Consider the following 12,568-nt stretch of genomic DNA (forward strand, 5'->3'; position numbering starts at 1 on the left):
TAAGCTTTGGCCTGTTGTAAGAAACCCTGCTGTAAGAAACCCTGCTGTGATTACTCAGTGGACAGCTGTGTCACTTGCTTTTAAACTCACAGGAGTACATCTTTTAGGTGTCACCAAACCATGTGGTCTGACCGCATTTGTGTAAATATTTCTTTTGATTGTGTCAAATGCCTTAGAAGTATCCAGCTTTCTTCCTTCCCCTCTTAATAAGAACACGGAAGAGTGTGGCGTTGCCTGTTACCTCCAGCTACCCCAGTACTTCGAGCTGGGATTGTGCAATCTGTAAGGTTAACGCGTTCATCTTTACATATGCAAAAAAGTTTGACTAGTCTAGATTATTGTTGCAACATTACAAATTGTAAAATACTGTTTATGAATTTTATTGCTATATGTTTACTGTGTTTTCCATGGAAGTCCATAGCGGGTATAGCCAAAGGCTAGTAGTTTAATTGCAGGCTTTCCAATCCTCTTGAGAAAACAACTATTACCCCGTGTTCTCAACATACGCAGGTGAGGTCTCCTAAGCAGCAGAGTGAAAGCTCTTCTGCCTGAGAAGGTCTAGACCTGTGTTATGCTTTACACCTTTCTTTGCCCATCTGTCTTAACCATCTTGCCCAGATGGTTAGCAGGTTTTTGAAACTCTTGTTTCATTCTTTCATGCCTTTTGTGTTCAGATCCCCTGTTGAAATAAAATAAAAGTGACCTCACAGTGGGCAAGGAGGGAAATAAAAAAAATAGACCCTGAGTTCTGTCCTCTTCTCTTTGATCATGAGTCTACTGCTTTGTGCAGAAGTGGCTTCACAATGGGGTGTAAACAGGCCAACTTTACTGTGATTTTAACCAAAAATACCATATTCTATTACCCTGCTTTCGTGGGAGATAACAGTCTGCTGAAAACTCATAAACATTTTTAATGGCTTTGTGTACAAATAGTTTTGAATTTCGATTTACATTTAATTCCAGGATGTGTGTCCCAAGATTGTAAGAATGTGGCTTTGTTAGAGCTGGTGTAGCAGAGCTGGAAGAGGAGGGATGGAGGGGAAGAAGAGTGTTGAGCATTGGCCAGTGTCTCCCAGGTGTGCAAACTCCTGCTGGCATTGCTGTACCCTTCACCAGGTTCACTGAGGAATGCTGAAACTGTTGGTGGGATAGGAGGGAAAGTCTGAAAGATGGTTTTCACTTGTGTTTATATTACATCTTTAGTATTTATATTTTATAAATCCTCTAGTGGTCTACCAGAACTGCCAGAAAAAAGGCCGTATGGTTTTCACAGCTGTTTTTCAATATTTTCCAGACTAAAACTTGAACATAGCAGGCTGATTTATGAGTCACTTTGGATCAGTGTCTTAAAACAGCTACAGCCTGGCTTTTTGTTTTTCAGCTCTGCTGATTTCTGCTGAATTAGCAGCTCTATAGGCCCCAGTGGGACTGATTAAGGAGCTGTTGCTGGATTTGCATTTTAAAATTTGACTTGGGGCTCAGGTTTCTGAGTTCTCTAAGGAAGATGATAATTGTGACTAAGTGTTTTATACTAAGTTAGAGTCTAAAAGTTATATCTCTAAAATGTGTGAAGAAGCACTTGCTCTCTTTCTCCCTCTTTGCATTAGGCCTTCCTTTCAGTTTTTGATCAAACAAATGTGGTTCAGAGTTACATTTCAGCTAGTGCTGAGACTTGTGACTTATGAAAGATGGTCATACAAACATAATGGAACATAGAAAATAGTTTCTTTCATAGGACAGGTTCTTAAAGGGCCTCCAAAACTGTGGCATGCTTTTTCAGTTGGGGCAATTCTACTTAAATGTCCAATCACTTTTATGAGAACTCTGAAGTGAAGTACAAGTATATATGCTTATTATTTTTATAAATTATTTCTTAATATAAATCTGGTTTCTAAAGTTTCAGAGTGCATTCTTTATATCTTTAATGACTTCTGAAATTCTAGTAGCAAAAGTAATCACAGAGGAAATTTTCTCCCCACTTGTAATGTGATTTTAACAGACAAGGAAAATTTAGAAATGGAAAAAAGACATAGTAATAGTGTTTTAACATTGTCAGTTCCATTTCTATGAAGGAAAAATACTGCTTAATTTTCCAACTTTTTCTTCCTACTTGTTTTAAGATATGTTGAGAAATGCATTGAACTGAAATGTACTTGTAGCTTTGCAACAGAGATGATAGATTTTTATATTTAAAAAATGTCTGTCTCCAGTCCAGTGCTTATAAGTTTGAGAAACTTCTGCAGGCTTAAGCTTCACTTAGAACGTTAGTAAAAGGCAAATATTTTAACTCTTGGTTCACTTCCAGCCACTCTGATTTAACTTAAAATGTGACTTGCAAAGCTTTTTTCTTTTCCAGAAGTTTCTCATGCCAGTAGTACTAAAATAATGTTTAGTAAAATATTGATAATTCATATTCTATCCAACTATGGGTGGACAAGCATGTATACAGCTTTATGAAACAGGCAGTTCAATATTGTCTGGAGGGCTGGTGGTTTTTTGTTGTTCTTTTTCTTCAAAATTTTTTTTTTTGCAACTCGTATTTGACAACCTGCTGTAAGTAAACCAGGCATGAAGAATTTGTATGTATGTATTTTTTTAAAGTAGATGCTACTTGGAAAATGTGAATGTATCTTTAGTGTTAAAAAAACAAACACAAAAAAAGTAGTTTGAAACAGTGTAAGTTACACTCCTTGATAGACTCCAGATGGATGTGAGCTTGAGCTATGAGTGAAAGTGTCTGGCTCCAGTGTGGTGATCATGCACAGCAGTGGTTGTAATTGCAGGATTTTTATAGTTTAAGGACTCTGCCAGATTTTTTTTTTTTTTTAACATGTTATAACTCCAGCAGAACAAATCTACTCACGTCTGTTACTGTCTGGTAGGTCCTTTAGGCAAACATGCTTTAAATAAACCTTTTGCAGGGTTTTTAGATGAAATGAAGAAAGCAGGTTTTTAGCACTAATGTTGAAAGGTCTTTGTTGAAATAATTACTGATTCTTAAGGCTTGTCTGAAGCATGAAGAACAGTAACATATTGGGCACTAACAGCCATAACTTAACTGAATTTCATCTCCTTATTCACATAGTTCTTATAATCCCTACAGATTAAAGCCAAATATTGAATTAAGTTTAAGGGTAAAATTTGTCTCTACTCTGCTTTAAAGAACTAAGTTAGATTCCCGTATAGATCTTTGTAACAGCATATTTTTTCAGTATTTACACTTAAAAATGCAGTATGAGAATTTCAAATCTGTGCAGTTAATGCCTTCAGATGTTAAACAAAGGGATTTTTCTCCATTCTATGGCTAGGAGAATGTTTACACTAGATTGTTAAGCAGTGAAAGATGCAGTCCTCTAGCTTAAGTGCGGTTAACCTAATTTACAGGAGAACTCAAAATCATAATGGTGAAGTTAACATTTGTGGGTTTTAGGAAATGTTGACACTGTATTGGTTTTCCATCCTTAAGAGGAAAATCTGTAGGGATTTAGACACCTGGAAGAAGGCACAGATTTTATATTAGGTGCTTGAGTCCAGAACTGAGTCTTTGAAAAGATCCCCTCTGTGGCCACCTGAAGGTGGTGGAGGATGTTCTCTTTCTCTAGGTGGCTCTCCTCCAGCCTTCAGCCTCATTTTTTTGTGCAGGAAAATGCTGTTTGCACCTGCGGGTCTGCCCTATGCACACTCCTGTGCAGCCCTGGTTTGGGAAATGCAGCATGTTTTTTGTCTCTGCCCACGGCCCTGAGCCACGGCTGGTGCCACAGCTCAGCAGCCCACTAGGCCTGGTGCAGTTGGCTGGCTCAGAGCACACCTCGTAACTGAGTATTGGTGGTACACTCTTAATACCCATACGTGCCTGGGATTATTTTTTATATTTGAGTTTTATTACTACTGTTTTTCTAACCACCAACTGCAGGGGAGGACAAAAGTGACAAATCTATCCTGGCAATGCTGAACAAATCAGGTGGGGGAGACTAAAACACAGTTTTACTATCCATATGTGCTGTTGAAGAAATGTACGTGCCTGGCTGGGTTGCAGCTGTGTTTCAGGATATGCAATGGTGGGTGCAGAGAAATGAGTTTTCTGGGTCTGCAGTCGTGTAGGACTTAGTCACAGAGCGGAACACCTAGAAGAGACATTGAACTTGGCTTAATTTAAGCTAGTTTTGGTCTGTGTGCATCAAGGATATGCTGTTCATCAGGTTTCTTCACTTCCAGAACTGTAGAGGGAGAGTAGACACATCCATGGCAGTCAGGCCTGTGTTTGGCATGCTCAGTACAGATGACTGTACTGAGTCATCTTGCTTGGAAAAAGTAAGGAATCCTGTAGTTTACTCATAGATTCAACTTGAAATACACTTCATGCCTGTGCGGCTTGATGAGAACCCCAGGCATGTTGGATGACTGTTGAGTGCTTAATTAGCACAGAGAAAAGTGTCATGAAATGTGAGAAACTTCTTTTTTAAAAGACTTCTTTTTAAAGCACCTTTTACCCATTCACTGCTGAGGTGTGGTGATTCATTTCTTTATATGCCTGCATTACAACGCTCACTGGAGTTTAAGAATTCCTTAAAAATAATGTAGTTTTTGTTTACTGGCTTGGATAAATGCAGTGTTTTAACATGCAAGAAATGCTTGCAGAGGGCTGGAGTGATAGAGATGAGGTAGTGACAGTCTGTAGTAAGGGGACAGGGAAGTGCATGTTTTGGTGGATGAGTGACTGAGAAGGGGGAGGCCTTCAACAGAGCTGGTCTTGGTTAGATCAGTTGTGAGACTGTACTGCTTGTGCAGGTGTTTATAGACGTGCAAGTTTGTTCTGTAGTTGGGTCTGTGTTTTACTGTGTGATCCCTCATATTTCTTTGATATTTCCAGTACTTCTGAGTAAAAATTTCTTAAGTCTCTATTGTGTGGTGTCAAATGTTTGAGAGCGCATATGGCAAATATGCATGATAATGTAAGGAAAAGCATTTCTTGGCAGTGGTAAACAAAATGCGTTTCATTTTTAGTACCTGGCTTGTTTTGCAGCACATTGCAAAGGTACTAACAAGATTTTTTTATGAATTGCATCAAAAGATATTTGGAATCTTCAATACAAAGTGGCACAAGCTAAGTGCTTGAGCTGCTTCTTCAAGTGTAGTTAAGTGTGGTAATAATATCACTATTATATAGACATCTTAAAACTCAGAACTGGCTCTTCCTATGTCTGTTTTCTTCTGATACTACTGAAGATCTCCATTAAATTTGGTTTTGTAGAAATGGTGTCCTGAATTGTGTGAAAGCACGAAAGTACAGTTTAGATTTATGGATAGTCCTCATTATGTATTTGTGATCTGTCTGTTGCTGTAAATAAGGGAGTGAGAAGAGTAAATGGTACAAATGTTATGATTAGCCGAAGGAATAAGGCTGCAATGACTATTGGTTTATGAATTTTCCTTGTTCAAACAACAAAGAGGTTGTTTTAGCCAGACCTCTTGTTGTGAAGGGATGCAGGAGGGGGGTTGTCAGTGTATATGACTCAGAATCTTAAGATGTTTTTCATGGGTCTTACATTCCAATGAACAGTTCTAAATTGTTCAGAGATAGAGAAATTTCTTTGACACTGCTGGCAATAAGTATTTGCACTTACTTATGCCGTGTATACTCAAACAAGTTTCTATTCTGATTTTACTAATATAAAAATATCGTGTTACGTACTTGTAGACAAGTGATAATATTATTTGGATTGAAATAGTATTGCTTTACCCGATATTGTATGGCAAAACTGACAGGCTGTTTGTTTTTGTAACCTCATAGGGACTTAAGTCACAACAAATTATCTTCAATCAAGACCAGTCTCTTGGATCACCTTCATAGTCTTCAGGAAGTGTAAGTTAATTTGTCTTAATTAAAAACCAAACCAAAACAAAAAACTCCAACCAAAAATACCTAACCTCTATTTGTGTATGCTAATTGTATAGCTATTTCTCTAGGGATAGTTGGTTAAACAACAAAGATGTTTGCTCTTCTGATATTTTATATTAAGTGAAACTGGAATTATTTTTAATTTTGAGGTGACACAGTTCAGCAATTTAGCAAATTCAATGTACATACTTTTGATTAACATTAAAGCTAACCCTTTTGTAATATTAATAGGAAGCTGAACTACAATGAACTGGAGATCATTCCAGATCTGGGACCAGTCTCTGCAAATATAACTCTTCTGTCTTTGTAAGTAGATCTTACTCTTGTCCCTGGTTAGTGGAACTAACTCTGCAAAGTTCATAGAAATTCGTGCATTACAGAGATTAAAGTGAAATAATTGGAAATAGAGCAGCTTGCGGTTAGGAAGTTGATTATATCATATTATTTAGCAGGTTGTTTAAAATGTGTATAATTGAGCTTAATCCTGGTAGTTTTTGTGCTTCTCTCAGATACAAAGACTGCATTAGAATTAATTTATGTTGTGGTAGTGCCCAGAAGCCTCAGTCCTGTTGCACTAGGCACTGTACAAACATCAGTAATCGTTATACAAACTTGTACAATGCACTCTTTAAAACAAGAGTTATACTCTATCATTATGCATCTTGGCTGAGATCCTCGTGTGTTAAATCATGGTAGAATTCCATTAATTTCAGTGGGCAGCACAGGGAAATCCCCTCGAGACAGCTTCAGGACAACTATCTAGGTTAGAAGATGTTTTGCCAATGTCTCGAAAATGTCTTTCTGAGCCCATTTTAATGTGTGGCATGTTTTTTTTTATGGCTGCAGTTAATACATATAATTGTGGCACACAATTGTGTCCATGTTCATTGTTTATTTGAAAGAAATGAGTAGGTCAGTTGACATAGTAACATTTGTAATACGAGTATAAAGTTACAAAAGGCATATAGGGCCTGTAACCAAAAAAGTTGATTTTAAAGGAAATCTTAATCCTGAAGTTTTCACTTGAAATTAGTTGTTTGTTTTTCTCTGTGATCTAGTTTCAATATGAACTTGTAGAAAAATAGTTACTATCATACTGTTAATTATAAAAAAAAGAAAAGAAGTGTTTTTCATGTGTGTGATTTGCGTTTTATCAATGAGAATCTAAAGTGTCTAAAGCTGTCAATATATAGCCCTCTGGCCAAATCCTGTCCTTGAATACAAATTGCAAGTTACCTTGCTTGAAGAAGCCTGAAGGGTTAAAACAATACAGTAAATTTTGGAAGGATGTTCAGTTAATTAAATTGATCACTATTCAATTGCTTACATCTGGTGATTTATAGGGGTTTGTTGTTACTCTAGGCCCAGGTCAGCTAAGTCAGCTGGTGCAGCCGCTGTGTCTGGACTGCTCTGTTTGAATAAGAACTAAGTGACATTTGATACTGATGTGGTTTCTTACAGATCAAAATCTGAAAAAAAATGAAAGAAAAAGCAGATGGTTTCTGACAAATAAGTGTTGCATTTAAGCACATCTTTTATTTTGCAGTACCATTGACGTTATTTTTACACTGACATAGCATTCTGTACTTTAAGCATCTAATTGATCTAAAGAATATATACTTTTTTTACCACCTTGCTAAGGTTCTTTTTACCACAAGGCTATAAATATTAACATAATAAAGTGGTTTATATCCTCGTGTTTTACTTCTGATGAATACGAAGTTGAGAATTTATCTTAACATCTCCTTTAGTTCTTCTCATGGAAACCTAACAAGTTTAGATGAACCTAAAATCATCCTTCTGCCGCTGTGCAAAAATTTTTGGATTCCTTTGAGAGAATTATCAGGCACTGCTGAATTGGTTATTTCATATCCTTAGGTCCCTGGCTTGGTTCATTTACTCAGGTGGTCAAACATGGAAAGATCTTCATTAGATCTGCTCTGTACTGTATATGCTGACGCGTAAGAGGGGGGAAAAAAGGTATTTCTAGAAGTGTTATCATACTACCAATGCGGTTAAAGTTGGTCTGGTTGGGTGTTAGCTTGTTCTCGCTCTAATTCTTTGTGTGGAAAAGGAGATTACTGAATATAACTGTGCTACAGCTGAGATTTAATGACTATTCTATGACTACATCAGAGATTCCTTGAGATTAATGTGGTAGAAATTAAGTATTTAAATATTATATGTTAACTTACAAATGTCGATGTACAATAGTTAATTGTTCTGTATGAAAACAGATGAACATAAAACATAAAATTAAAGTGGTATTGTTCAGAAATAAAGCATCTTGTTTGTTTTGCGAAAGTTTTCTTTAAAACATGGAATAGAATCACAGAATCTTTTAAGTTGAAAAAGACCTTTAAAATCATCGAGTCCAACTATTAACCCAGCGCTGCCAAGTCCACCACTAAACCATGTCTGTAAATGCCACATCTGCACATCTTTTCAATGCCTCCCGGGATGGTGACTTAACCCCTTTCCTAGGTAGCATGTTACAATGCTTGACAACCCTTACTGTGATGAAATTTTTCCTAATTTAAATCTAAACCTCCCCTGCCACAACTTGAGGCCATTTCCTCCTGTCCTATCACTTGTTACTTCAGAGACCGACCCCCACCTTGCTACAACCTCCTTTCAGGTAGTTGTAGGGAGTAATAAGATCTCTCTTGAGCCTCCTTTTCTCACTGGTTAGATGTTATATATTAAATCTCATTTTACAGAAAATAATATAAATGAAGAGAAATAAACATACAGCAGTTGTCTACCATGAAAATACATGTAATATAGTGGTAGTATAGAAGGACAAATATTCAATATAATGATACTTTTTTTTGGTAAAAGTGAAAAAATATGTTCATTTATTTTTTTCTGTGGTGGATGTTATTTGAAGGGGGTTGAATCAAACTAAATTAATATATCTAAATCATGCAAAGAGAACACATAGGGAACAATTAGAATATAATTTTTAGAACCACTCTTCAAAGAAACATCTAATGACTGTCTCCAGGATTTTAAACTTCTATGTGAAAGGAGTTTGTGGAGACTTTCCAGAGCAAACCACTGTTTCCTTGTTGCATCTTTGTTCTGACTTTCAAATAATAGCAGAAAAGAGGGTGCTAGTCTTCTGAAACTTGATTTGATTACATTTCTTATGAGATATGTATATGTTGGTTCATTACTGTCAGTTGAAAAGCCAGTTGTTTTTTATCAAGGAGTCTTCAAGGAATGCTGTGAAAGTGGTGCCCTCTTTTCTTGCCAATATCTTTATTGTAGAAGAAGCTCTCTCACAAGAGTTTTATTTTACTTCTTTATAATTGTCACTCAGCTAGGGAGCCTTAAAATTTTACCTGTTCTGCAAGAATTTTCTTGCCCTGCAGAGAAAATTATACTGTTGATATGTCTGCATAATAGTATGGGTATCTCCACACAGCTGTGTATATCTAAATTCTCGGAGCAGTATAAACAAGCATAGGTGGATTATCATGTTAGTGTAGTTTCCATTTCTGGAGCTGCCTCATTTCTACCTACCTAATTCATATATACCTAATGGAGATATTTACATACTAATGAATTATTCAAGGTAAACCCAGAGCAGCAGATGTTCCCGGTCTCATGGTCCCAGTTGTGTGTGACATGAAACAGCAATGCCAGTATTTTGTTTTCACAGATGCCAGTTGAGAGTTGACCATCATGGGAGAGAAAAGTATCAGGCAGGCATACATCCCCTCACCACCCTGGGAAGACCTTATGTCAGTGTGAGCAAGTATACAAGCATAGTCAGGCACACTCTTATTACATGGCTGGAGAAGCATCTATGATTTTATTCATGTGATGGATATGTATCTTGTCACATGGAATAGGAGAGCTTGTGAACCTCCTGGGAATCTGGAAACTCCTGTGAGCTATATGGCTGGTACTTTGGGCTAAATCTGGTCAGGAGGCCTTATGTTGTGAAGCTGTGTTGGCCTGCCTGACATTAACAGATACAATATGTTTCAGAGGGAGCAAAGAGTAGGATTCATATTCCCTACCCTAATTTCTTGAAAGTTTGACTTTGTAAGTATGAATTACTGTCGATCCTCTTAGAGTAGTGTAGGTGTATTTATCTATCCCTAGAAGAAAAATGTTAGATGTTTTATAATTTGTGTTCCCGAAGTGCATATAAAACCAGTTAAATAATGTAGAATTACTTTAAATGATTGTAGTAGAAAATTGTTCGTTTGTGGGAAAAAAAAATTTACTTTTTACCTTTTCAAGATAGGTGGATTGCTTTTGTGTCAGGTATTAAAATGGGCACTAATGGCCTCATTGCAGGAGAACAAGCAAAGATTCTGAATTTGTTTTCCATTCTAATGACATTCCTTGTCCAAGATATATCAGTCCTCTCCTATTTATCCTGAAAATTGGCCCGAATAGGTGATGTTGATACATGAGAAAAAAACCAGTATTGCATTTTAGGTCTATCACAGTTGTAGTTTTGTGCCTAGGTTGAATCCAGAAATTGAGAGAAACCAAGTAATATATATACAAAATAGCCTTGTATAGAAGTCTTACTTGGTGTTTAACTAACAACTACCATTTACATGGGGGTTTTACTTTAAAGTTTTTCTGAAAGTGTTACCTACTTTTAGTGTTATTAGTGCTTTATAAGGACGAAAGATATTGGTTTGCAAATTATGTGATGCTGTTTAAAGTTTGTTCAAGGATATATGGTTTAAATAAGAAACCCATGCTACTTGCAGAATTTTTAAAAATATGTAATTGTAGACTTCATCCAACATCATCAATGCACCGTATCCATGAGTAATGTGGAAAATGGAAGGCAGAAGTGACTTTGAAGAGACAGAACAGCTTTGAGTATTAAAGTATCCTGACTCTCTAACTGGATTTTATTGTTCTAATAAAAATGCATGTGTAGAACTAATTTTAAAGACACGTTTCTTATTACCCATGTCCAGACTATGTTAATGTAGTAATCGTTTTGCTGTCTGTAGAGACTAGATAAACTGTACATAGCCAAGTCTATAGTGCACATAGTGAAATTCCAGCATTAGACTAGTTTTCAACAATGGAGTATTTTAAACTTGTGATTTTAGATTTTATTGGATAGAAAATATTTAAAGGCACTGGCATATATGGTGCAGGTGATTTAAATGAAAATAGCCTTGTGGCTTATGTTGTAAAGACTGATCATGTTAGTCTAGAACACAAACAAATATTTGGTCTTAGTAAAGCCAGACTAGAAAATGCAAAATTCACAGTGCAGAAGTTAAAGGGAGCATGGATGATTCACAATTCAGGAATGTTTTTCAAGTTTTACATTAATGTGTGGTTTGTATTAGGTTTCTACTTAACTTTTTTTTCAGAATGTGAAATCTTGTGTTCATAAGAGAATTAGAGAGTATGCAACATGGTAGAGGTTCTGCTGAGGAAACCCTCTAACCCCATCTGTACAGGAAGCCTTTAAAGCAGTGGACATTCACTTTTGAGTTTTGATATAGTGAAAAGAGCTGCCAAAATCGAGGCAGATTCTTGAAATGTGTCCACATGTTTGTTAGGTGATAGACTGAATCCACAAACCCCTTTGCTGAGGGTTTTCTACAGCCTTTGGTTTGCAATGTCTTTCTGTCGATATGTGCTGACTTTAAATTCATCATCTGAAGACGTCTTGTGTTCTGGATGTTTAAAAACGTAAATGAACAAAAAGTATTAACCGAAAAGACAGGTCAGGAGATAAAAATAGGACAAAAGGACTGTAAAGTAGCCAGTCCTGGGTGACTGCAGGGGTCACAAGTTTTCATAGTAAGCAAAATTGTTTCAACTTTACATGTAGCCTGAGCAGCCACTGAGCAGCCACTACAAAATTAGTCTCATTACTTATCTAACTTTATGTAGAAACATAGTTACTGGAGAAAAGTGGCAATTAATCATTGATTCTATTTAGAAGGGATTTTTTTTTAATATTATATGTTCATTTCTGTTTAAAATGTGGAAAAGTATATTTATGTATGTTATGTTATAATAAGCATTGTAAATCAGGCTTCAGTTAGTAATTTTGAAAAGTACAATTCGACTAATTGAAGCAAACATGCAAAATCTATTATGCATTTGTCCCAGCTGACAATTTGGAAAAAAGAGTAATAGTTTGCACTGTGAAGGGCCCTCTGTAAAGACAGAAGTTATTTTCACAGTCCATGTGTGCAAGGTTATTTGGAATAGGGGTAGATATGAGAAGTCTACCTCTTTGTCATCTCACAGTAGTCTGGGCGTGGAAGCTGTGTACAAAATCCAGGAGAACGCTGTCTCAGTTTGCGTTTAGAAAGCTACAGTCACAAGAAAGATGTTTAGATGGAACTCCTGAAAATGAAAGCTTACATTCAGTAGAAGTGGATGCCAGAGAAAGTGGTATTGTGTGTTTATAAAGCTAGCATACTAAACTGAAGTCTGGCTCCCAATATTAAGAAAACGTTGGTCAAATATTTTACATCCTTGTCATCTCTTCAACTACCACTTTATTATGGGAAATATTAAGATTTGGATGCTGCCTGGAAGAGTTTGTTTTGAAGAAGGATTGAAAGAAAGGATAGAGGAATGCCAGACTTGGCTTCTTGGAGAATGTCCCGAAAATGAGAGTGGTGGTAAACCATGTGTGACTTAGGCTGAAGTTAT

General features: G+C 36.5%; 1 protein-coding gene across 3 annotated transcripts in view; it reads left to right on the forward strand.

Annotated features, from left to right (window-relative positions):
• LRIG3 (leucine rich repeats and immunoglobulin like domains 3) overlaps positions 1-12,568 on the forward strand; it is a 42,245-nt gene that overhangs the window by 1,256 nt on the left and 28,421 nt on the right. For 2 of the 3 annotated variants that reach the window (XM_017829190.1, XM_017829191.1), the window contains exons 1-3: positions 968-1,076; positions 5,792-5,863; positions 6,131-6,205. In XM_017829190.1, the coding sequence (XP_017684679.1) occupies positions 1,033-1,076; positions 5,792-5,863; positions 6,131-6,205 (191 nt within the window). In that variant the 5' untranslated portion in view covers positions 968-1,032. Of the gene's footprint in view, positions 1-967; positions 1,077-5,791; positions 5,864-6,130; positions 6,206-7,777; positions 7,880-12,568 lie in introns of those variants that run through there. The other variant, XM_017829194.1, reaches the window with a different exon arrangement.

Source organism: Lepidothrix coronata, unplaced genomic scaffold, assembly GCF_001604755.1.
Source record: "Lepidothrix coronata isolate B3197 unplaced genomic scaffold, Lepidothrix_coronata-1.0 Scaffold159, whole genome shotgun sequence".
Lineage (NCBI taxonomy): Eukaryota > Metazoa > Chordata > Aves > Passeriformes > Pipridae > Lepidothrix > Lepidothrix coronata.